The sequence below is a fragment of the Ochotona curzoniae genome, unplaced genomic scaffold (genome assembly GCF_017591425.1).
Source record: "Ochotona curzoniae isolate NIBS_2020 unplaced genomic scaffold, NIBS_Ocur_1.0 scaffold_274, whole genome shotgun sequence".
Lineage (NCBI taxonomy): Eukaryota > Metazoa > Chordata > Mammalia > Lagomorpha > Ochotonidae > Ochotona > Ochotona curzoniae.
In genome coordinates this window covers 13,277,787-13,303,108 of record NW_024467101.1, presented here as the reverse complement: position 1 = coordinate 13,303,108, position 25,322 = coordinate 13,277,787, and the positions used below count along the sequence as shown (strand labels likewise).

At 56.9% G+C, this 25,322-nt stretch overlaps 1 protein-coding gene across 5 annotated transcripts; it reads right to left on the bottom strand.

The window, feature by feature from the left end:
- Nucleotides 1-1,839: 1,839 nt before the first annotated feature.
- MSI1 (musashi RNA binding protein 1) lies at nt 1,840-24,847 on the bottom strand. Of its 5 annotated transcripts, XM_041003721.1 has the most exons (15): nt 24,716-24,847; nt 24,506-24,546; nt 23,847-23,928; nt 23,662-23,746; nt 20,480-20,521; nt 18,787-18,879; nt 15,271-15,319; nt 13,272-13,354; nt 12,801-12,918; nt 9,393-9,473; nt 7,532-7,588; nt 4,295-4,363; nt 3,477-3,664; nt 2,947-3,010; nt 1,840-2,112 (listed from the first exon to the last, which is right to left on the bottom strand). In XM_041003721.1, exons 1-14 carry the CDS (start codon nt 24,772-24,774, stop codon nt 2,969-2,971), a joined length of 1,089 nt encoding a protein of 362 aa, XP_040859655.1. In that variant the 5' UTR covers nt 24,775-24,847; the 3' UTR covers nt 1,840-2,112; nt 2,947-2,968. The 5 variants fall into 5 exon arrangements, with proteins under 5 accessions (XP_040859655.1, XP_040859656.1, XP_040859657.1 ...); XM_041003722.1 differs by lacking the exon at nt 1,840-2,112 and having other exon boundaries at nt 3,477-3,631; XM_041003723.1 differs by lacking the exons at nt 1,840-2,112; nt 7,532-7,588.
- Between the last annotated feature and the right edge of the window lie 475 nt (nt 24,848-25,322).

Below are 25,322 nucleotides of genomic sequence, written 5' to 3'. Positions count from 1 at the left end.
CCGGAGCCCATATAGGATCCCAGCATGTTCAAGGCAAGGACTTGAACCACTACGCTATCGCACCGGGCCCCTTGTTCATGTATCTTATGTCACTTCTGGGATGCAGCTGGGCCCCTGGGAGTATGAAGCGGAGTGCCCACAGTGGAAAGACGAGGCTCCCTTGGGTGATCTGGGGCTGTGTGCACACAGAGATGCAAGACTCTCAACCACAGCACTGTTTTCAAATAATTTATTAGGAATTCAAGACCAAACATAAGACCTGGAAAAAGAAGTTACAGATGTAGAGAGAGGACACTGGTGGGTGGTGACTTGCTGGCTTCGAGACTCCATGTAACTTAAAAAAAAAAAAAAAAAAAGGAAAAAATTTTCCCGGAAACAAACCGGAAAATGGAATTCCAGGGCTCTAGACCCATGGTGGCAGGGCCCAGCCCGGCGGGAGGTGACAGTGAGTGGGAGAGAAGAGGGATGCTAAGTCTCGCAGGACTTGGCTCAAATGTGTAGAAAATGAAAAATAAAAACCCAATAAAATGCAGCTTCTCTTTTATTAGGAAAACATTTAAAAAAAAAAAAAAGAACCCAAAACACAAACAGCCGCGCATCTCAGTAACAAAGATTATTGCTTTGTGTTCTCAGGACTAGTAGGTTAAGCACCTCACACAGACGGTTAACTCTCCAAAGAGGGGCTCCGGGTGGGGGTTGGGGTGCGGGCGCTGGGTGGGGACGGGGTCGTGTATGGGTGCGGCAGAGGTGGGGAGGGGATGGCGAGGCGGCGGCGCCCGGGGCTGGACCTCGGCTCTGCCCCGGCCAAGCCTGGTCCACCGCTCAGAGTTGAGGGTCAGCGCGCCCCTGAGCCTCTTTTTTTTTTTTTTTTCCTTTGCACGGGGATGCTCCTGGGGGCTCCGACCGCGGGAGGGACCGTCCTGGCGGGAAACTTCGGTGAGAAAGAGAGAGGGTCTTGGGGGGGGGGTTCCCTGAGCAGCCCTTGGCTTCCCCTGGGGCACGCCCCTTGGCCAAAGCGCCCCGCCTCGCCGCCCACCCCCGCGGGGGTGGGACTCAGAGCGGAAACCAGGGAGGTCGGACCGAGGAGGGGGCGCGCCGGGGTCGGGGTGGGGGGCTTTGGAGAGTTCGTTCCTTTCCCCGCCGCGCTGTGGCTCCGCGCTGGCCCGCTCTCCCCTGGCACCCCCCAAGGCCCCCAAACCCGAGGTTTCTTCGGGGCGGGGGGGACGCTGGTCCGAGGCCTGGACCCCTGCACCCCCGACCCCGAGGGCCTGAGAGAGTGGGCCTGCGCTGGCCACAGCTGAGGCCTGCAAGCATACAGTACCGGGTGTCTGAGGAGGGGAACCAGAGACCCCCCCTCATGGCGGAGGGGGGTCTTCACCTCACAGTATTTACATATGATACAGGACAGGCTGGCCCGGGGGCTCGGCCTCCGGGGGGTGGGACTAGGGGAGGGGGCTGGAGGGAGGCGCCCCGGCCCCACACCTACAAGGACACCTGTTCTCAGCTGGTGGGGGGGCACCCGGCCCCCTTGCCCCCTGCGGCCTGGGGCTTCACATTCACAAACCTAGAAATAGTTTAAAAACGGCTTCTTTGAAAAAAAAAAAAAGAAGAAGAAGAAAAAGGAAAGGAAAGAGCAAAAGGAGGGGAAAATATCAGAATAAAAATCAAGGGTTTGGGCTGCGGCCTGCGGCAGGCTCCCTCCGCCCTCACTCTAGCTATGCACAAATACAAAAGCTTTCTGGGCGGGGATGGGGTGTGGGGGTGTCCTGGGAGGGGGGCGCGGCCGGGAGGGAGGGACGCAGACCCCAGGGGGAAGGGCGTGGGGTGAGGGTTGGCAGGTGGATGGGTGGGTTGGGGGGAAAACCGGCTAATCCAAAATAAATAAAAGCGGGGCGGGGGGGGGGGTGGGAAGGGGCAAATGACCGGGACGAGGGCGACGCGACCAAGGGGCGGTTAGTAGGGGAGCCACACGGGGCAGGGGCCGGGCCCGGGGAGTGGGGGGCAGGCAGTAGTGGTCGAGTCGCTGCGGGGGAGGGGGCGGCGGCTGCGGCTGAGGTGTCCCCACCCCCTCGCTGGCTCACGCGTGGTCCTCAGTCAGCTGCAGGCTGGGGGCTGGGAACACAGCGTGAGGTTAGAGGGGCTCGGGTGAGGCCTCCTAAAACACATACCCCCCCCACAAAAAAAAGAGCGCAGGTCACAGATTTTTGCACTCTGTGCCTTGCTGGGAGGCTTCTTGTTCCCGATTTTGGTATTACTGATACATTAGGGTCTCTGAACCCTACACACACACACACACACACACACACACACACACACACACCCCATGTGGAATTGTCTCACTTCTACCTGGACTATTGACAGAAGAGCTTCTGCTTGCCTGGAACAAGGTTCAGGAAAAATTCGAACCAGTGAATGAATAAAATGCCGTAAACTCACACCGGTCCCAGGGTCCCACATCCTGGTTCCAGGAATCCACAGGACCCTGTTTTAACTGTGTTATCCTGTTCCGGCTCATGGGCTATTTTGCTATTATATTTCGGAGGGGCACTGCAGTTACTTGCGGCTACTTTTTCTTTCTTTCTTTCTTTCTTTCTTTCTTTCTTTCTTTCTTTCTTTCTTTCTTTCTTTCTTTCTTTTTTAATAAATGTCTGGAAGTGGCATCACTGGGTCAAAGGGCATGAATGTTTAAAAAAATCTAGGTGCATGCACTCCTGAGAACCCCAACAGTACACGTGCAATTTCCCCCACACCTTCCCTGGTGTGACCCTTTCTAGAAAATCCACGGCCAGCTGATTGCTGGCTCAATTTATGCGGGAAAATATAGTGAACTGAGTGGCTTTCAAGATGTTCCCTGGCCACTGGGGGCGTAACTGCCTCCTGCAGGGGAGCAAAGGGCAGGACCTCCCCAGGGCCACACCTCTCCCTCTCCACCCCCTCCCTTCTCACCTCCTGCCACCTGTCCCCTGCTTCAGTGGTACCCATTGGTGAAGGCTGTGGCAATCAAGGGGCCCTGAAAAGAAAAGAATTAACCTTCCTACACAAAGCAGAGCACACCATGGGTGGGGCTCCTCCTGTATTATACCCACAGGACATCATGGGAGACCCAAACCTTCATCCACCACCCTGTAAATGTGCTGGAAGATTCTGTGTGTGGTGGAGGGGTGTGGGGGTGGGATCTGGGACTGTGCATGTGGCCAGCCCCCTGGTCAGCTGGCATTTAACCTCACCGTGGGCAGTGGTGAGTGCCCCATGGCACTGCAGCGGATGCCTGGCATGCAGAGGGCAGTGCCTAAGGACCCTCTATGGGAAAGCATTGGTCCCCTCTACAATGCCTTTCTTCTCGTCATTGTCTTTGTTTCCCTCCCCCACCCCCTTGACTCTGGAGACAGACTGAAGTCTCCTCTCTCTCTCAACTTTGGGATCTCCTCAGGTGAAGGGGTGAGGTGGGAGACCACCAGGCTGGCCTGTCCACTCACCCCAAGACTGTGGCCAAAGCCAGTGCTGGGGGCAGGGCTGGCGGCACTGATGTAGCTGCTGACCCCCGAGTCCTGGTTGGCTGCCCCATAGAGCTCAGCCATGGGGCCAGGGCTGGTGGTCCCCAGGAAGCCCCCTGTGCGGCTGGGTGTCGAACCTGGGGGGGGAGCCATCGTCCAAGGGTGAGAGCCTGGCAACCCAGAAAGAAGACAGTGAGAGCTCGGGTGCCCACTGCTGACCCCATGCCATCCCCTCAGACCCATCCCACCTGCCATAATCCAACAGGTGCTGTCCAGTCATCTATCCCAGTCTTTCCACTCCACCACCCCAGGTCCCTACCACCTCCGGTCTGACCATTCCGCTGCCTCCTCTTCCCACCTCTCCACCTGCACCCAAGGGTTTTTCCTCAACCTTGACACCTGCCTTGTTCTGCTCCAAGCACCTGTTCAGGGCCAGGCTCCTCCGGCCTTCTCTCCATAGCCTCCCTTTGCTTTTCCCCTTTCCCTTGGCCAACCACACTCTTCCTCTTCTTTGCCTTCCTGTCTGTAGTTAGGAAGCCCTTCCTCCTGCAAGCTCCCATGAGGTCTTTTTTTTTTTTTTTTTTTTTAACACGTGGGCGTCCCCAGCTTGGGAAACCTGGCTGGCAAAGGCCCTGCTTGTGGGGCTCCCTTCTGGCTGGTTCACTAGAGCTGATCTCATGCCCAGCACACAACAGATGTCCAGCAAACCCATGTTTGTACTAACCTTCACTTTCCTCTGAGCTTTTCTGGTTCCCGTACCCCGCTTTTTCCCTTGCTTCTTGTGCCCCACAAATCCTTACCTGTCCCTCGGACCACAGCTGCTGCCGCTGCTGCCGCCGCCATGGGTCCGTAAGCAGTGAGAGGAATGGCTGAAAGGGAAGACACAGACTGATGAGGAGTGTGTGTGGGTAAGGGGGGAAATCCCCCACTTACAGGACACTCTGGTGGGGTGGGAGAAGTGTGGAGACAGAGAAAGCTGTGTGGGCCTCCCTGTGTGCCCTGGCCCTGGGGATGGATGGATGGAGAAAGGAAAGAGTGATGGCTTCCTGGTGAGCAGCCCTGCCTCAGTTCCTCCCTTGGACTCAGGGACAAACACACCTGAACATCTCATGGAACCCACAGGTATCCAGGGAGTTATGACCCACGACTGGCATAGGGCCTGGCATAGGGCCTCGGGTGGGGAGCCCACCCTGGAGCAGTGGAGGCTCCAGAGCGCCTCCTGGCGCGTATCTGTGAAGACCACAGCTTCCCAGGCAGCTCCACCGGCTGGGTGTGCTGAGTTCCTCAAGCCCCTTTTCAGGGCACTCGGTCAGAAACTTCCACTCCCTACCCCCACCCCCATTCTCTCCACTCTTTTTGGGAATCTCTTCAGACACAGGGTCTTTGCTGTTCACCTGCTCAATACCTGGAGGGAGTTGAGTAAATGTCAGCAGGAGGAGGAGGAGCCAGTCTAAAGAGCTAAAAGTCTACAGAGCTAATATGCCTAGCTTGAGCCTGGAGCTTTCTCGGGGCTGGAAGATGAGCGCCCCCTGCTGCTGGCTCCAACCCGGGTGGAGCGCGTGGGTTTTGGGGGGTTAGCATTTGGTAAGGCTTCTGGGACACAAGCCAGGCTCCCAGCTCTCAGTGCCCCTCTTAGGGCTGTTTGGGTAACCCTGGCTCTGAACTGGAACTAGCCTTGGGGCTAGGGAGCCTACGGAAGACCCCCTTGCCTGGTTCCTACACGTGGGAATTTGTCCCATGGTCTCAAGGCTGGTTTTACTTCTCTTGTCTGTTACCTCCTTTTAGAAGCCTTTCCTACAGGGCCAGCTCTGGGGTACAGCCAGGCAACCTGAATGGCTACCAGTCTGAGTCCTGGCTGTGCCACTTCTGAGCCAGCTGGGAAAGCAACTGGAATGGTCCCAATATGTGGGGTCTTGTACCCAAGTGGGAAACCACAATAAAGCTCCTGGTTCCTTCAGCCTGGCCCAGCCCTGGCTGAGGCAGCCACGTGGACAATGAACTAGTGAATGGAAGGGGCCCCCTGTCCTCCCCTCCCCAAAACCACCTCACCTCGAACTTGCTATTTAAAATGGGCCAGGGACAGTGATGTGACATAGCAGGTAAAGCTGTCTCCTGCTACACTTCTAATCCAGCTCCCATGCTAGTGCACCTGGGAAAGCAGTGGAGGGTGACACAGGTGCTTAGGGGCCTGCACCCATATGGGAGACCCAGGAGAAACTTGGGGCTCCTGGCTTGGCTCTGGCACAGCCATGGCCATTTGGGGAGTAATCCAGCAGGTGGAAGATTTCTCTCTCTCTCTCTCTTTCTGTGTGTGTGTAACTCTGCCACTGAAATAAATAAATAATAATAAAAAGCTATCCTCGGCTACCTTCCTCTTACCCCTAGCTCTAACTCTTCATCAATCTCTGCTTTATTTTCCTGTGGAATTTCTCAATCTCTGGAAGCATCTTAGTGTTTGTTCATGGCTTCCCCGCCATCTCCCTCCTCCCAGCTCCCACAAGGCAGGGACCTAGCAGCCAGCACAATGAGGGGTCTAAGGAGCATGAGGGAAGCACCCAAGAGCCTCCTGCCCCAGGGCATGAGAGGAGGTCAGACTGCAAACTCTCAGGAATGCTGCCCACTCTGTGGAGGGCATGCTTCCCTCAGGTCACTGGTGGAGAGGGCTGGGCCTGGAGCAGGGGGTGGGGAGAAAGGGAGGGTCTGGCTTTGGATCACGTAGGCATTCTCACAAAGTTGGAGGAGCCCATGCCAGCCAGCCAGCCACGCTCATTTGTTTGTGGGCCAGGTGTTGGGTCCAGCAGGTAAAACCTACATGGAAATGCCTGGGAGGCAGCAAGTGATGGCCCAAGTACTTGAGTCCCTCTGGGAGAAAAGGGGTCAAATTCCCAACTCCTGGATCCCTCTGTCCCAGCCCCAGCTGCTGGGGGAACTTGGGGGCTAGCCGAAAGCTAACTTCCTCTGTGTCTCTTGTATACCTAGAATTAATACTAGTTTTCAAAGACTTTATATAAGTATTTGTTTCTCCCTCTGCCCTGTAAATTGTGTGAGTGCAGCGCCTAGCTCTGTGAGTCCATGTGTGTAGTTCCAAACCAACTACTAAGTGCCTCCTTCCCATCTAGAGGTCAGGGTGGGGCCTCCATCAGCCCCACTCCCTGGCTGTCTTCCTGCTCTCCATGTTGGGGGGAACCCTGAACCCTACTTGGAAGGAAGGCCTCTTCTAAATCAACACCCATGCTCTCACATCCTACACACACAGCCAGGGTGGGGGGAGAAGCGGGGGGGGGTGGGGCAGAGACCCCTGGAGGCCCACCTCGCTGGCCCTTGGCCACCCTCAGCCCTGCACGCACTCCACCTCTGAGCCGGGTGGCCCATTTGGAGCTCCAGGTCAGAGACTCGATCCCCAGTAGCTAAGCACCTTCACCCTGAATGCCCAAAAGTCACAACATTCAGTCATCACATGAGCTGGGTTGGGGGTCCCCCCTGCCCGGCAGTGTTTTACAAATTTGGAATTTGTCACCAATATTTAAAAATGATTGAAGAACTCACATGGAAGCGAGTGCTGAGTGTCTGGCTTCTCTGGAAAAATGAGACCCAGGAGCATGGTGGGAGTTTGCGCCCTTCTCCCTTCAGACGGGGTCAGTGGGAGCCTGTGCAGGCAGGCCCATTCTGGTCTACACACACCTCCCCCGCCCATCCTCCTGCTCAGTCCATTCTGAGTGGAGACCCTAGCTCATTCACTGTTGGATCCTGGAGTCTCCGTGGTGCCTGGCACATGGAAGGTGCTAGATAAATATTTGCCAAGTGGATGAATGAGTGACTTTGATTCCATCTGCTAGACCTGGCCCTCTGCCCCCCATAACAGGCTGTGGAGATACCCAGACTGGCCAGTCCCCAGCACAGCGTCCTGTGTTCCCATAGTTGAATAGCTGGTGGACAGGGGTGGCAAGGAGGCCTGCTAGCTTCCCCAGGAATGTCCCTGTCCCCTGTCCCCTGTCCCCAGGAGGCCTGTGAGGTATGTGAAACCCTCAGCAACTGACCTGTAAGCTCGGGGAGGACTGGGGCGCTCGGGAGAGGGGTCCGCTCTACACGGAATTCTAAAATGAAACGGAAAACAGCTTAGGAGGGAGGCCCCTTGGGCACGGCCCAGGGAGGATGACTGTACCCAGGGTGACGCATCAGCTGAGGGGACAGGCCATGCACAGGAACCAGGGGCTGGGACTGGGGAGAGTATGGGCCCCAGCCGCCAGGGGACAGGACAGAGAGAGATGCAGAGAAGAGAATGGGCAGAGTTGCCACGTCTACCCTGGGCTCTGGGTGACACTGACACTGAACTAACAACCCTGGGAATTGTTGAAAAGGCTTGGGATGGCTCTGACCCAGCTCCTAAAACCTCCTCTTTCCCTGTGGCATGTGTGGGAGAAGGGGGTATGAGAGCTGGGGAGGTGGCATGATGCAAGGTCACGGCCCTGGGGCAGGTCGGGCTGGGTTTGGGGCCCACATCTCTGCCACGTCCTGGGGGCTGAGGTGGGGGGTGTCCTCTCACCAACTCACTTCCCTCTGGGAGCCTGATGTGGAGGTAACCAGGCCTGGTCTGTGGGATCCCAGGGAGAGCGGGATGACTTAAAGAATATGAAGGCTTCCATGTGGACTGGCCTTAAGGGCTTGAGGACACAGCAGTGGGCACCCTCTAAATATATAAAATGATATATAAAAAAATAGGACCGGGCCCGGCGCGGTGGCGCAAGTGGTTAAGGTCCTCGCCTTGCACGCCCGGGATCCCATATGGGCGCCGGTTCTAATCCCGGCAGCCCCGCTTCCCTTCCAGCTCCCTGCCTGTGACCCGGGAAAGCAGTCGAGGACGGCCCAAAGCTTTGGGACCCTGCACCCGTGTGGGAGACCCCCGGAAGAGGCTCCTGGCTTCGGATCGGCATAGTATCGGCTGTTGCACTCACTTGGGGACGGAAGATCTTCCTCTCTGTCTCTCCTCTCTGTATATCCGCCTTTCCAATGAAAAAATAATAAAAATAAATCTTAAAAAAAAATAGGACCGGCAAAATCTTGATACGTAATATTAGAAACAACAATTAAAAGAAAAAGGCAGCAATGTGGCCCAGTGGGTTAACCTGCAATGCCAGCATCCCATGTCAGAATACTGGCTCACATCCCAGCTGCTCCACTTCTGATCTGGCTCCCTGTTGTTGCAGCTGGGAAAGCACAGGCAAATGGCCTGAACATCTGTTCCCCCGCCACGCATGTGGGAGACCCGGATGCAGCTCTTGAATCCTGGCTTTTACCTGGCCAGCCCAGGATGTTGCAGCCATTTGGGGGGAGTGAACCAGTGGGAAAGACACCTCTTCGTGGGACCTCCTGCCCCTGGCTCTCAGATCCGCTAAGATTGCCTCACTGGACTGTAAGTGAGTGTTTGTGGCCATGAGAATGATCTCAAGGTCGCTTTTCAGCATGCGGGGTTTCAGATGGTCTTGTCTGGCCTAGACGGGGTTTGGCACAGAACGTGGATGTGGCAGATGTGTCCGGGAAGACACGACCAAAGCTGACCCTGGATGAGGCACCCACCATAAGCCCGACGCCCTCTTTGGTGGAAGTGGCAACCCGGGGCAGGGTGGAGAGGAAGGAAAGTGGGATGCAGACAGAGGGAATGCCTGGGGGAGGAGGGAGCCATGCAGGAGCACCGCCCCTGGCTTCTGGGAAGGCGTGGGGAGAGGGTGGGGAGGGGGGCTCTCCTTCCTAAGACATGCCCTTCCTTCCAAGCCTCCAGCAGGCAGACACCCCAGCCATGCACCCTCACCCCCACCCTGCCCACCACCCCGAGGAGTCAGACTGCCCTGGGAAATGGAGAACATGCGGACAGCAGGTGGACACCCAACACGAAGGACTCACCGGGGAACTGGTAGGTGTAGCCAGGGGCGAGGCCTGTGTAACTCCGGCTGGCGTAGGTCGTGGCCTGGAAACCTGGGTAACCTGATGGGATGAGGAGACAGTGTAAGATGCCTCACCCACAGCATGAACCCCACTGAAGGTGGGATGGGGAGGGGGACACAGCTGACCTGCTTCCTGCCCCCATCCCTGCCTTGGACGGGGATTTAACATACAGTCCTCTTTCCGAATGCTTGCCACAGGCGCTGTGTTCTGTGCCTATCGTATTGTCCACATCATTGTATTGCTAAATGGCACAAGCAAGCCCAACATGCAGGCATTATTAGGAATTCCATTTTTTACAGACAAGATCGAGGCTGAGAGGTGATTTTTTTTTTTTTTCCTTGGCTGCGAATAAGCAGAAACTCTTGGTGCTCTGGGCCCTCCTGGTCTCATCTCCCACATTCTGTCCCTCCCTCCAGCCATCCTTCCTATGCCCCTCCCCCCTGCTGCAGCCACTAGCCTCGGACTGGCTGAGCTCACCCCTACCTGGCAGCCTTTGCACATGCCAGTGCCCCTGTCTGGAACATTCCTCCAGATGAATTGCACGACCGAGTTCTCACTGCCTGGGTCTCAGGGAGTCCCCCTGCCTGTCACTCGCAGGCTCTGCTGTGTCACCCTGAATTTCCCTTTCATTGCACTGAGGATAATGATCTGAACTCGGCTCCTGCTTTATTCCGTCTTCCCAAGGAACAGCTGTACAGTGAGAAATGATTGCGGAAAGGGATTCAAATTCAGATCTGGCTGGCTCCCAGGTCCTGGACCACTGATTTCACTACAAGATTCTCTTTTTTTCCTTCTTTTTTTTTTGTCTTTGAAATGGAAGTGAAGCCAGCTCACGAATCACCTTTAAGAAAAGGTGGGGGAAAAAAAGGAAGCTTCTTTATCAAAGGGATTTAAAGAGACAGGACAAGTTAGACCTGGTTTTAGCCTCCGTCTTTGGAGAGCAACCATATGCCAAAAACACATTATCAGGTTAATTGATGAACCTGAAAAACTCAAAAACAGATTAGATGATAACCTATCAATATGACTTTAAGAAGTCGACTATGCTACAGCTGCACCGGCAGGTGAATCTGATAAAAGGGGGTAGACGTTGGGCACGTGATGTGGTAGTTTACTAGGTTGGGATCCTACCTCCCATCCCAGGGTGCCTGGGTGCTGATACAGGTCCTTGCCACTCACACAGGAGACCTGGGTGGAGTTCTGGGCTCCTGGCTTTGGCCTGGCCCAGCCCCAGCTATTGCAGGCATTTGGAAATTGAACTAGCAAGATGGGAGCTCTTTCTCTGTTTGTCTTTGTTTCTTTCTTTGCCTTTCAAATAAAAATAAATGTTGAAAAAAAATTTTTTTAAGTTCTTTGCGCTGTCCTACTTCTGCCACTCTTTTGGGTGGTTAGAATCGCTTCCAAATAGTTAACAGGGTTGATGCAGTGGTATAAGAGGGCTAATCCTCTACCTTGTGGAGCTGGCATCCCATACAGGTGCTGGTTTGTGTCCAGGCTGTTCCATTTCCCTTCTACCTCCCTGCTTGTGGCCTGGGAAAGCAACAGAAGATGGCCCAAAGCCTTAGGACCCTGCACCCATGTGGGAGACCCAAAAGAAGCTCCTGCCTCCTGGCTTTGGATTGGCTCAGTTCAGACCATTGTGGCTACTTGGGGAGTGAACCAGTGGATGAAAGATCTTTGTCTCTCCTTTTCTCTGTAAAGGTATGCTTCCAATAAAAAGAAACAAATTTTTAAAAAAGAGAGAGAGAGAGAGAGAGCTAAGAAGAAACAACAATGGGCCAGTGCTGTGGTGCCAACTTCCCATATGGGATTCAAGTCCTGGTTGCTCAACTTCTGATCCAGCTCCCTGCTAATGTGTCTGAAAATGCAGCAAAAGCTGGCCCAACTTCTTGGGCCTCTGCAGCCATGTGGGAGACCTGGAAGAAGCTCCAGCTTCCTGGATTAAGACCAGCCTAGCAGCAGCCACTGCAGACCTTCGGGGAGTGAACTAGCAGATGAAAGAGCTCTCTGTCTCTCCCTCTTACTCTCTGTAACTCAAACAAAAGAAATCTGGAAAAAAGAAAAACCCTACACAACCAGTCTTCAAGGGAAGCCTGTGCCCCGCCTACAAATGCCCACCTCCCCGACCTCTTCCTGGCCTGATCCTCCAGCTCACCCCCTGCCCTGCTGCTCTGGGAAGTCCCAGAGGGCCTGTCCATGAGCCCCTGCTCCTGTGTCCAGCAGGAAGACCCACCCTACACTTGTTCCTTCCAGGGAGGGCTAAGCTGCCTGGGCCAAGTACAGATGTCTCCACTCTCCCTCCTGGGTCCCAGATACAGATCAACATCTGTGGCTTGTGGTGGTTTTCGCCTTCCCAGCCTCTTGCACTCTGTGCCCACCAATCTGGTCTATTCCTTGAAGGGCAGCCCCATGAGGGCGTGTCTTGCCTCTCAGGTACTGTTAACTGAATGATAAGAAGAGGCAGCCCTCTTTTTTTTTTTGCTTTTCCAATGGTCCTTTGAACCTGTCAGTTCCCCTCCCTAGAACACTTTCCCTGTTCCCCCACTCTCCCATAGCTGGCTCATACTCAAGCTGCTGAATCAGCTTAAATGTTACTTATTAGGCTCGGCATGAAAGCCCAAGTGGCTGAAGTCTTGCCTTGCATGTGCCGGATCCCATATGGGCGCCGGTTCACATCCTGGCTGCTCCACTTCCCTTCTAGCTCCCTGCTTGTGGCCTGGGAAACCAGTAGAGGATGGCCTAGAGTCTTGGGGCCCTGCACCCACATGGAAGACCCAGAGGAAGCTCCTGGCTCTAGGCTTCGGATTGGCTCAGTTCTTGGAGAGTGAACCAGCAGGTAGAACATCTTTCTCTCTGTCTTTCCTTCTCTCTGTAAATATGACTTTCCAATAAAAATAAATAAATCTTAAAAAAATGTTACTTATCATCTGGCCTCTCCAAGTCTAGGTCAAGTTTCCTATGGCCACACTCCCTTGGCAACCTATACTCCATCGTAAATCTGTTTTCCTAATGATCTTTCCACACCATAAAGCTCAGGGAAGTCATTGTTACAATGCCTGGAATAGTGCCCTGGTATACACAGGTGCTTAATAGCTATTGACCAGATGGAGAGATGGACAGAGAACTGATGAATACAGGGTAGATGGACCATTCTCATGACTACCACCAGAGGGCAGCACCCCACAACCTAGCCACCCCAACGTGGGGTAGGACGGTCAAACTTGAGATCCCTGGTCAGGGGCTGCTGCCCAGTGACTCAGAGCCAAGGGCAGACCACTGATGAGGTGAAACACCCACGCAGCTCCTGGTAGCGCCGACAAGCAGTTCCAGGCAGGGAGGAGCCCCGGGTGCAGGCCCGGGACATACCCAGCATGCCGATGCCCAGCATGAAAGCGTCCATTCCATAGGGCATGACTCGAGACCTTCCCCGGGCTGAGCCAGTGGGCGACATCACCTCCTTTGGCTGAGCTTTCTTACATTCCACCTGCAACGAGACCTGGTGGTCAGTCCTCCTTCCAGACCTCGGGTCAACGTCCCTCCTGGACCCCAACAGGTCTTCTACTTGTAGCACTTAAGGGGGCATTCACTAGGGGCCCAGCACGGTGGACACAGCTTTGCAAGCAGCGGTTCATGGGCTGCTTACATACACCCTGTGATGGGGTGCTGGTGCTTCTCCTGGGTAACAGATAAAGAAACTGAGGCCCAGAGATGGGAAGTCATTGGCCTGAGGATTCTCAGGGGGTGTCCCACTCCCCAGGAGGCCCTTCCTGCCTCCGGAACCCCAGAACTTCACAGAAGCCCATTTTCTCTGTCTCTCTGCTTCTACCCCCGGCTCACCATTTTGTTGTTAATTTCATGGAAGTGGATTTCACACACTTTCTCCACGATGTCCTCGCTCTCGAACGTGACAAACCCGAACCCTAGAGGTTGGACAAAGTGCAAAGGCGGGGTCAGAAGCCGGGCTCAGGGTTAAACTCCAGCTCCGGGGTCACAGGAATACCAAATACCGCAGCTCCTCTCTCTTGCGGGTGAGTGTCTGAGAGTTAATGAAAGGCTCTGCCCACAGCCAGGAGTGTCTCAACCACCTGCTGAGACAGGGTTTCAAGTTCTAAATTACACACAGGATGAGAAAGCCAGGGCCCAGGGAAGTGAGGGAACCTGCACAAGGTCACACAGCAAGTCAGAAGGTGATGAGTAGCAGCGAAGACACAGTGGTTTCTTGGTGTCCTAGAGGACTGGTTCCAGGAAGCCCTATACCTGGGCATGTTCAAGTCTCTGATACAAAGTGGCTTGGCAGAGGCCTGTGTTGTGGCATGGAGGGTTAAGTCGCCACATGAGATGATGGCATCCTATGTCAGACTGCCAGTTCCGGTCCTGGCTGTGCTTCTACTTTAGCTCCCTTGCTTATGTTCTTGGGAGGCAGCAAAAAGATGGCCCAGGTACTTGAACACCTGCCACCCATGGAGGAAAACATGATGCAGCTCCCGGCTCCTGCCTCTAGCCTCGTCTACTCCCAGCAGTTACAGCCATTTTGGAAACGAACCAGTGGATGGAAGATCTCTTTCTTCTTGTTTCTCCTTCCCTCTCTGTTGCTCTGCCTTTCAAATAACTAAACAAATCTTTCATAAAAAAATAAAATGTCATAATTCCAGCACAGAACCTACGCACAACTTCCATAAGTGAAATCACCTCTAGATGGCTTATTGTACTTAATACAGCATAAATGCTCCGTGAGCCGCTGTTAGAGGGGGTTGTGTAAGGAGCCATGACAAGGAAGAAGGCTGTCTATCCAGCACAGGCGTCACTGATGAGTGAGTCTTTTCCAGCCAAGGCGGGTTGAGTCGTGTATGTGCAGCCTACAGTCAGAGGGGACAGTGCCTTCCTTGGGCCTTTTTTCTCTCTGTCTGGTTCTTTCCAAATAGGACAGAAAGATCCCCAGGAACGTTCAGTCAAACCTACACAGAGGGAGACCCAAACAAACATCTCTCCAGAGACACACGCAGGTGCACCCGCAGGGACACACACACACTCCTATGTCACACAGACACGACTGGTGCTCTACACATGCATCCTGATCTTGACACGCCACACACACACACACACACACACACACACACAAATATCAGGCACCTTCAAAAAGTACACGGAGAAAAAAATGATGCAGGGATTTAAACAAAATTTTTTTTTGGTGGGGGAGCACAAAAATACAATCCTTTTTTTCACTCTCATTTCTTATGAATCTTTTAAAGTAACCCTTGCTTTTGGATCTGGTCACAGTCACGCACATGGACACAAACACAAATCACACCCTCACTTCCAGAGGGCCCAAGAAGCTCCCCTGAGCCCTGAAACAGCCCTGCCTCCCTCCTGGGTGTGCTGCGCAGGGGCTGGGCTGGGATCAGAAGGCAGGGCCCTTGGGAGAAAGCCATGCAGGCAGAGCCACGGTGTGGCCCAGATGCCCCACCACCACGTGGGGACAGGGGGCTGGGCGGCTGAGGCTGAAGGGCTGGCCTGACCCTGGGGCTGCCTGGTCCAGGGTCTGGTTACCAGGGACAAGGTGAGCCCCGGGCAGAAGCAGACCCCAGTGAGGGAGGGGCGGCAGGGCTGCTCCTCTGCCCCTCTCGGGTGTCTGCAGTCGGGCAAGTTTCTCGCACAGGAAACGGCCGGACAAAAGGCTTCTGTAAGGCCAGGCTGGAGAGAGGATGCAGATCCTCGGGGATAGGATGTCAGGAGGCAAGATGAAAGGGTAGCTGTGACCTGCGGCCCCCTGGCTGACCACAGACCCCCCTACCCACCCCCGGGGCCAGCCTGGGAAGGAGGTAGGGGGAACCCTCACCTCGGTGCCGGTTGGTGGTTTTGTCAAACATCAGCATGGCGTCGTCCACCTGAAACAGAGCCTGCCATGAGAACCCGTGGACACAGTGGGTGAGGAGAGCGGGTGGAGTGGGGTGGGTGAAAGACCCACCACAGCCCGTGATCAGGGGTTCTCCCAACCCGCTGCCCTCCCCCCTCTGGCCCACTCTGGGCTTTGATCTGCCACAGAAACCAGCAGATCCTCAGCTGGGCTTAGCCTGCATGTGTTAAGGTCCAAATGTATGCTTGGCACTAGGCCCTACTTCCCTTCCCCTGCAGGGTTAGAGTCCCACTCTATAGCTAAGGGAATAGGCTCAGAGAGGTGAAGCCGCCTGCTCAAAGTCACACAGCAAGTTCCAGACCAAGCTGGGGAGGAGGAAGCAGCAGAGAGCAGTGGGGGAGGGAGGGTGCTAGAGAGACAGAAATATGAAACAGGGAAGCAAAAGCTTCTTCCCTTTATGCAAAAGGCCAGGAGGACAGCAGCTAGACTCAACTCCCCTCTTCTGGTACAGATCTGTTCCTCTAATTGAGGTTTCCTTTTGCTAGAGGCTGTAATTAAACCAAGTGGAGTTCAGTGCCTGTGCTGCCTGCCTCCCACCAACTGGGGGAGGGGAAAGGGACTTAGGGCTGAGGAGGGCTGACCTCTGCACCAGCTTCAGGGACCCTCCCTCTTCTTGTTGTTCCCTCAACACATCCCCGTAGGGAGCTGGATGGGCCCCAAACCTCGGCCTCTCTGCCCACGTCCCACCTCCTTCTCCTTGCCTGAGTCTTGCCTGTGCCTCTTTCTTGCTCTCTGAACTCACGCCTGGCTCACCTTCGGGCTGCTTCCAAGGGCTCCTCTCCATCTTAGGTCAGCCCCCACTCCACCCCTATCGTGGTCAGACAGCCAAAGGAGAAAGGAAAACTTCTCAGGTTCTGGGGTTCTCCCCGACCCCTCTCCCTCTTCTAGGTCCAGGTCTGCTACGTGACTTCTAAGGGGCCTCCCTTGTGTCAGGCAAGCAGACAGGGCACACCTTGAACTAGAAGTGGTCCTGCAGCTCTCCTTAGGCATCAAGCTACATGGTGGGGTGGGAGGCGTTGGGGGGGACCTGCCTTCTCCTAGCAGATCCCAGACCCCACAGTGTCAGGGGGCAGTAGGCGCCAGAAGAGAATGAGACTGCCCTTCCTGCCTGGTGTTCCTCACTCCCTGGCAATCTTAGAGACCCATTTGACATCCCAACTTCAAATCAGCTAGACTGCCCACACTTCAAGTGCCAGACATGTGCCTACCCCTCTTCCCCGAGCTCCCACACTCCAGGCTTAACTGATGGTCAAAGGAAACCCAGACAAAACCATGCATGATAAGGCACAGTCTGTCCTGCAGTGGCTGGTTGGGTGGGCCTGTGCCAAGGGCTCCATGTCTCTGTGATGTGGATTCTACATCAATAAAATGGTCATACAGCGCTTAACCTCAGGGGAGAACAGTTAAATGAGATCTGGCGCCAAACACTGAACAGGTAGCACCTGGGATGTAGTAAGTGCTTAATAAACAAGGGTGCATGGTCCCCTTAGGGAGTGTGCAAAGCTAGGGCGGGAGCAGCCCACAGCACCGGCTTGAGCTGCCAGGAGGAAGCCACCAGCAGCCTACCCACCCAGCACCTTGACTCAATCAAGGTTGGCATGGACTGAGTGACTGCGGGGAACCACACCCTTTTCCCTCCCTAATCCGGAAGCTCTGACTTCTTGCCTGACCCACAGATTCAGGCCAACGCCAAGGTCCTACCAGCCTGTTCCCAAGCCCAACATCCCTGTGGTCCTCTTCACACTTTTTTCACCTGGGCTCCTGGCCTGGACAGAGACCTCCCTTCCAGGGACAGCAGGGTGGAAGTCAGGGCCAGAAGGAGAGTGGGTCCAAGGGAAAAGGGGGGCTGTCCAGGGTACCCTCCATCGGAGTCCCCTCCTGGGGCCAGCTGAGGGGAGGGAGCCCAGTGTCCTTAATAGGCTTTGGTCGCCATGGGAACCCAGAGGCAGGGGGGCTCGCGCGGTGGGAGCGGGGGAGGGGGAGACGACCGGGGCCTGCTGACCAGTGGGAGCCGCCAAGTTCGGCGGCCGCTAAGCCTGAGTGGCAGCCATGGCGGCTGACCATTGTTTCCCCCTCGGCGGCGGCCCCTCGATCCGGGCGGGGGGCCCCCCGCCGCAGGGCCCTTGGCATTCCCGGCTGTCCCCCGCGCTCCCTGGCAGCCTATTCTGCGGCTCCCCCTGGCCTCCCCGGGCCGGTTTCACATGCCAACCGCCGATTTAGGCCCGAACAAAAGACACGGCCGCTGACGGCTTCTCCTGGGGCCCGGTCGCCATGGCAACGCCGGCCCCGGGGGCAGGCGGCCTCCAATCACAGCTGCTGGATCAGATTAGTGCGAGCTCTAATGCTCGGCGCTCAGACACAAAAGACACCCCGCCGGAGCCGAGCCCGGCCTGCTGCTTCCCAGGAGCACCCTTCCCTCCGGGGGCCCAGGGCCGCCCGACCCAGGTCCCCACCGACGCGCCTGCGCCCCGGCCTCTGGCTCTCACACCTCGGCATCCGCTGCCGCCCAGGGCACCCTCCGCCCACCCCAGCCGGTCCGCCAGCTAGCGCCCCAGTGGCTCGGCGCATTTCCCCAGCCACCTCTGGCAATCCCGGGAACTCCACCGGGTCTTGATGGGGAAAAATAGAGCCTCCTACCTGGGTCACCCGAGAGACCAGGGCTGCCAACCCCTAACAGCAGGGCAGCCCTCCTGCCCATAAACTTCACACCTAGGGCTCCTCTTGGCCAACTTCGTTATGGGGTGCTCACTTTTCTGGGGACATCCTATTGTCTGACATCATCACCACACCTACATTTCCATAGCCTATCTCTTCCTATGTAGGCCCAGAATTTTAAGCTCTGTGCATCTCAGGGCTGACAGTCAGTCCTCTGGGCCAGATTGGGGATTCGAGGTGATCCCTTCTGTTCCCCATTACCTATGCAGGGAATCAGCAGCCCCCCAGTTCCTACTCCAAGCTTTCTGGCCCATGCAGGCAGGCTGCAGAGTGCAACCTGGAGGTGTATTTATTACTGCCTTATCATCCTCACCAGGAAGGAGTGGTGGTTGGTGGGTGAGGTACAACAACCCCGTGGCCTGGACAGGTGCAAACTCCCAGGAGGCTGAGGAGGAGTGACTGAATTGAACTGGCTCCAGGAGGGAGCACAGTCTCCCTTGGGAGAATGAAGATAAGTAGGAGAGAAAAATACAAAGGACAGGCAACAACAGGGGCGCTACTGTGCTGCTTACCTTCCCTGGGGACACCAGGGGCCTGAGGCCCAGAGATGGGCCTGAGACCTGGCCTCACCCGCAGGAGGACACAGCCCAGCTCGGCAGAACCCGGGATGACCTGGCAGGTCCCCTGCTTGCTTCTGACGCCCCCTCCAGCGGCCTTGCTGCTCTAGCAAACTCCTCCCCCCCATTCCTGCCCCCAACACGCACACTCTGGGTTAGGACCCACCTTCCCGAACTGTTCAAAATACTGCTTCACGTCCTCCACCGTGGTGTTGACCGAGAGACCCCCTACAAAGATCTTCTTGGTTCGAGTCACCATCTGTTCCAGGGAGGGAATGAGAAAGTGGGCATCTGAGTGCTGTGGCCTGTGGTCACCAGCAGGGGCTCAAGCCCCCCTGCCAGGATGCCAGCTGACAAGCTCTCTGTGGCCCCAGCCTCTCTGAAGCATCCCCCCATTCCCAGCTCCTTCTTGGATCCCTGCCTCTAGGTCTGTCTTGGGCAGCTGTGCACCCTGCATTCTGGATGGCTCCTGCACACGCTCCTGCTGTCTCCAGGCACTGGGGTGTGCACCTGGAAAATGTCTTCCCCAAGGACTCGCAACACGGGGTGGGGTAGGGTGGGGGAGGCGGCAGGTGAGTCCACCCAGACCCTGCAGCCTAACTTACAGGCCCTGTTGGCTCTCCCGGGGGACCTCAGGGCCATCACAGGGTCTCCCCGAACTCCATGCCGGGCCGACATTTTCCTCATCAACCTCCTCCCAGCCCAACCTCTGGCAGCCCAGTGGCCCCAGCCCTGTTTTAGGAAGAACACATGGTCCTAATTACCCCAGGAGCGCATGGCTAATCCGCGGCAATTCCCAGCCCCATCCTAACACTAAAGCACCTTCTGTCACCAAACTGCTTAATGGAATTAACCCAATTCCGACCATGTGCTCCCTGGTGTGGCTTCCTCCCAATACCTGCTCCGTAATTCCTTTCAGGCCCTGGCCTGGGTCCCTGCCAGAGATGCCCCCTTTCCTGTCTCCTGAAACCATCCCTCTCCTTTCACCCTTGCAGGAGCTGGGGGACCCAGAATCTGACGCCTCACCCCCACCCTCCAGCTCCTACCAGCACCTTTGCAAAGACGACACCTGCAATTCACTGGGAAGGACCCAGTTTTAGACCATGTGATCAGTCAGCCTGTATTGTGGTCAGCCTTTTCTCATGTCCCCTAAATCCCATCGCTTAGAAATGAAGATCTGGGCAGGTACCCTGGAGGCCTGGCATGGAATTTTAGGTCTGTGCCCTGTGACACACGTTGAGTACTGTATTATTCAATGGCTCAACATTCAGCTTCCTAAACCCCCTCTCCCTGTCCCCAGAAGAACCTGCTCAAGCTAAAGAATGTGCTTTGGGGGAGAAGTTACAGGCCTAAGTTGAAGGACAACAGATGACAGACCTCATTGTCCCCTCCCCCTTTGCAAACCCAACTCATCTCACACCGCAGAGGGAGGAGGAGGAGGAGGGTTGGGGAGCCAGAAGGAGCTCCTGGGCCCAGGATCTGGGTCAGCCTCAGGGGGTAAGCCTGCCCTGTGTTTGACCCCCAGAGGCCCTGGACTGGGATCTAAGAGGTCAGGAGGACACCCAGGGGGCCAAGGACAGGGTCTTCTAGGACCAAGTGTCCCCTGCCCTGGAGCAGTTCCCCTCCCTCCCTTTCCAGTGCACCCCAGAAATCAGGTGGAGAAGATGTGTGCATGCCTTCGTTCCAGAGAGCCAGGGCACAGAGAATACCTTCTTCCTGCCCCAACCCATTCCTGAAACACCTCAGACATTCCAGAAACAACCTCTGCCCTGTGAGGGAATGCAGGGAAAATCACTGCCTGGAGTTGCCAGAGATGATAGAGGCATCCCCCCAATAGCCCCAGACACAGACACACCTACCTTGGGCTGGGCTCTTCGGGGAAAGGCCACCTTGGGGTCAATCTGAAAAACAAGGGAGAGGGGCAAGGGGTCTTGATGGTCACACTTCTCATGGGGGACCATCCAGTCCTCAGCCCTGACACATGATAGTGCCAAAATCCAGACTGGATCCCAAGCAGCCAGGCACTGTGTTAAAATCTTTAGGTCCTGAACTCAAGCTTCTGGGTTCCAACCACACCTCTACTGCTCTCCCACCACTGCCCCCTCCCACACCCACCGAGCTGTGGGACCTTGCACAAGTTATTTAACCTCTCTGAGCCTTAGGGTCAAGCTCGCCTGCAGAGAGGGCAGATACTAATGCCCATCTCCTTGGGTCATGTGTAAATTCTTTAAGATCAGACATCCAAAGTACCTGGCATAGTACATCTAGCTCCTAGCAAGCACAAAACAACAACAACAAAATAGTGAGCCGGTTTTACTCCTTTAAGCATCAGGCAAATAGAGGACTTTCCTCACTGACTGTACAGGAGACATGTCCAGCTATCACATGCTCTTCAAGCTAGGGCCACCCCTACATACAGAAATACCTCTGGTCTGGAAGGAAAGGGTTACCATGAGAGCTCACAAAGCCCACCCTGAGTAAACAAACTCAGTTCTAAATCTCCTCGATATGAGGAGACTTAAAAAAGTTCATGGGAAATGCAATTCAAAAGCTCTTTGGGCACAAATAATTTTAGAAGCATTCTATGCGTTTTCCACAAACTTTTCGAAGACGCCTTGAACTCTTAACACTCAACAACAGCCTTTCCCTGGGCCTGCAATGCCAACAGCTCCCAGCAGTGCAGCCAGGCTCAGGGTGAGGCAGAGTTCATTTGGGTTTTGGTGACATGAAAGGCCAAAGGACTGGGGCCGTTGGGTCTCTTGCTAGGCCTGTGATCTAGGTAACCCGCTACGGCCTCTCAAGCCTCAGTCCGCTCATCTGCAAAGTGGGGACGATCACACCCACTTTTCCCAGGGGTAGTTGCGGGGAGTCAAAGCGAGATAACACTGGTGAAAGCGGTCCTTTGTGAAACTGCCCCTGCACTGCACAAACAAAGGTGCTGTTACCGCCGAGCCACCTTTGCCCCCGGCTGCCAACAACCAAAGGGAGAATGCAAGATGCACCTGGTAACTCTTGGGTGTCCCTGACAAACAGCAGGAGACAGGGCACCAGACACGGAGATGCACACACGTGGAGTTGGGAAGGCAGAGCCGTGGCCGTTTCTTGCCACTCACATGAGTGGTCATCATTCACAAGTTCACCAGCCAATCGCAGGAAAGATCTGTCTTTTCCCAAAGTTCCTTCTGTTCACAACCGAGCCTCACTCTCAGCCACTGGCTCCGGCTTCTCTCTGCCTGACTGGCACACAAAACAGGAGCCAGACTCCTGCATGTTCTCCTCCCACTGGAACCTGCCCACGGAGACGGACCTCCTCAAACCCACGCCAGGCTAACGAACACCTTGGGCTCCAGGGGGAGTCACGGCGACCCACTTGCCCTCTTTAAGGTTCTGATTTTGTCTCTCTCAGGACGTTTTCACCCTGCCATGTCTTTCAAACAGTACTCCCTGCCCAGACCCTGAGCGGAAGACAATCCTTAAGCCACATGCCCCCAGACCCACACACATATCTAGTCCCTGACACGCCCCACCTCCACGTCTGACTCATACAGGCTGGCAACATAAATAAAACCCAACAAGTAAATAAAAGGTGAAAGTCAGAACCCAAAATAGACTCACCACAGTAAACCTCCAGCCCGCCCCCTTCCCCAGTCTAGAGATGCCAAGCCCAGACAAAGCCTTTGCCCTTCCCAAGTCTCCTAAGGATACTCATCTAGCCTTCCTTCCTCATCCTCTCTCTTCCTCCTTCTTCACTCCTCCACCTTCCCCCTCCGCCCCTCAGCCCCTAAATCTCAGCTTCCTGAGTGCGGTAGAAGCCATCAGTGCATTCTGAGGACAGGGAATGGTAGGAGAGCAGGCAGCCTGATGGCAGATAATCACACATACACACACACACACACACAAACACACACTAACAATAGGCCACTGTCCCTCCACTCCCAGCCTGGGCTACTCGGCCTGCGCCAAGAAGAGCCTTTCAGAGTCCGGCAAAGTTGAGGGCCTGGCCTCATTTGCTCATTACTGCAAGAGCGGAGAGCTGGGAGCCACTGGGCAGAGATAACAGGACAGGCGGTAATTTAACAAATTCTTGGGCACAGCCAGCCATTGTTGCAGGTAAACAGAAGCCAGTGACTGACCTAAGCAGGGAGGCGCAGGGCTGGGGCAGCGCAGGGGAGTGTGCCCAGAGAACAGCACACTGTCCAGGCCACCCCGCCCGAACCCGGCAGGCAGACACCCCAACATCCCAGAGCAATTCCTCCTCTTGACTGTCCATCTCCCCTCTCCCCCACCCTGAGCCAGCTTTGGCCAGCGCCCCCTGCAGGGTCCAAGACCCTGGGGGAGGAGTTGCCTGAGCTTGCCTGGCCAGCCAGCAGCAGCCTCTCCTGTGATCTAGGGCTCCTGTTGCCAGGGAAGCTGGATGCCTTCTCAGAAACCCCCTTTCTGGGCCAGGCAGGTTTGTGTCTTCCACACAAAGCAAGGATCTCATTGACCAAAAGTCAGGGGAGGAGGGAAGAAGGATGGTCTCTGGAGGGTATTGCCATTGGTCTGTGATGGAGGGGGCCAGTGTGTGTGTGTGTGTGGTGGGGGAGGGTGTCTCAGGGCCAAATACTAGTTAGAGTTCAGAGGAGGCACAGGGGGAGTCGCTGCAGCCCTGACTCATCCAGTTTGGGTCAGGGAAGGGCCCCAGCCCCACCCCAGGCTCTTTTAGGAGGCACCAAGATTAGCACTTACAGTACTGTGTGTGTGTGTGTGTGTGTGTAGGGGGGACGGCTCTACCCTCACCAGTTCTGGGGTAGTGGGTGGGGGAGCATCTCCCCATACAGGTCTGGGATCTTTCCCCTTCCTCTCCACAACCCCTTCACCCCTAAGTCCGGTGGCAAAGTTTCACAGCATGGCAGCCCTTTTGCTCAGAAACACACACATACACACACACCTCGCTCTGTCCCCTAAATGAGATCTTATCCAAGAGTTCCCCAGAAGGGATCTTGACCCTTTTTCCTCAGGCCAGCCTCCCATTCCCTCAGAAGCCCCGAGGGTCACTCACTGTTTTGGAGTCGAGCTCGTGCCGCGACTGCGCCAGCACTTTATCCACCCCCGCCTGGTCCACGAAAGTGACGAAGCCGAAACCCCTGCGCGGCGCGGTGAGGGAGAGGCAGATGGTTACCCGGCAGCGAGTGGCAGCGGTGAAGGGGCGAGCCTGGAGCAGGCGCGGCGGGTGAGGGGGCTCACCTGGATCTCTTGGTCAGGGGGTCTCGCATCACCAGACACTCCTTCACCTCCCCGAACTGGCCGAAGTATTCGCGCAGCCCTTCTGCAACCACACACCCCGCCTTCGCACCGGCCCGGGCCCCGGGCCTCCCCCCTCCTCTCCCGCGTCCTTTGCCCCCGGTGACCCCGCGCAGCCCGGCCGCCCCCGCGCCAGGCAGCCCGCGCGCTCCCCGCCGCGGCTCCACACCCCCTCCCCCGCCTCATCCCGGCCCCGGCCCAGCCTCCAGGAGCCCACCCCGGGCTCCGGGAGCCCGGGGGTCGACCTGGGCTGGAGGGTAGGGGGGACGGCTCTGGCCGGGTTCCCGCCGCTCCGGGAGCCGCCTCACAAAAGTTTGAGCCGCAGGTGCGAGCGGAGTTGGCGCTGCCGCCGGCGGGTCCCGGGGGCCCAGCCCACCCCCTCGATGCCCCCTGAAGTCCTCATCTGCTGCCCTCCACCCGCTGGGCCGTGCCCGCTTGCCGATCGTCCTGCGCCCGCGGGGACCCCGGGCGGGGCGCGAAAGAGGGCACGAGGGCACCAGGGGTCAGCAGGGCGCAGGGCCGGGCTGGGGGGTCCGGGTCCGGGGTGCTGAGGGGATCTGGGGGGCCCTGCCGGGCCGGTGGGCGCCCCTGGGCTGGCTCACCCTGCGTAGTCTGCCAACTGAGTCCCCCGATGAACATCTTGCTGCGGGAGGAGGAGAGACACAAAGGGCCCGCGTGAGCGCCGGGCGCCAGGGCGCAGGGGGCGCGGGCCCGGGCCCCGGGGAGGCCCGGCCCGACCCGGATCGGCCATGTTGGCGGGGCCGGGGCAGGCGAGGGCCAGGCAGACCGGGCCGGGCCGGGCCGGGCCGTACCAGGGGTCGTGCGGCGAGTCCGGGGAGGCGAGGCCGGGCTGGGGCGCGTCAGTCTCCATCGGGAGCCGCGGGCGGCGCGGGCAGCGGAGCGGCGGCGGCGGCGGCGGCGGTGGCGCTCGGCGCGGGGCAGATGAGGAGCGCGGCGAAGGGGGCCGGACGGACAGGCCATGCTGCCCCCTCCCCCGACCCCGCTCGGGCGGGCGGGCGGGGACGGCCGAGGGGAGGGCCCGCCGGGGGCCGACCTGCCGGCTCCTCCCCCCGCCGCCCTGCTTGCATAAAGCCCCGCTCTCGCCCGCGCGCCCGGGCGCCCGCGGAGGCGGGGGCGCCGGGACCCCCTCCCGCCAGACTCCAGGCTTCCCGGGGGCAAGGGAGACCCCGAATCCCGGTGCGGTCCGGGGCCCGGGCGCGGTCGCAGCCCCCCACCCACCCCGGCGGTGGGGCCGGGCCGCGGGAACGCCCTCCCGGAATGAAGCGCTTGCCGGTGCCTTCAAGGTAGCTCGGTTCCGGACTGGGGACCCCGCGTCCTCCTTCACGGGTCCCTGCTATCCAGGATTTAGGAGGGTCGGGAGGGAGGTGGCCTCAGACCCCCCAAATCCCACCTTTTCCT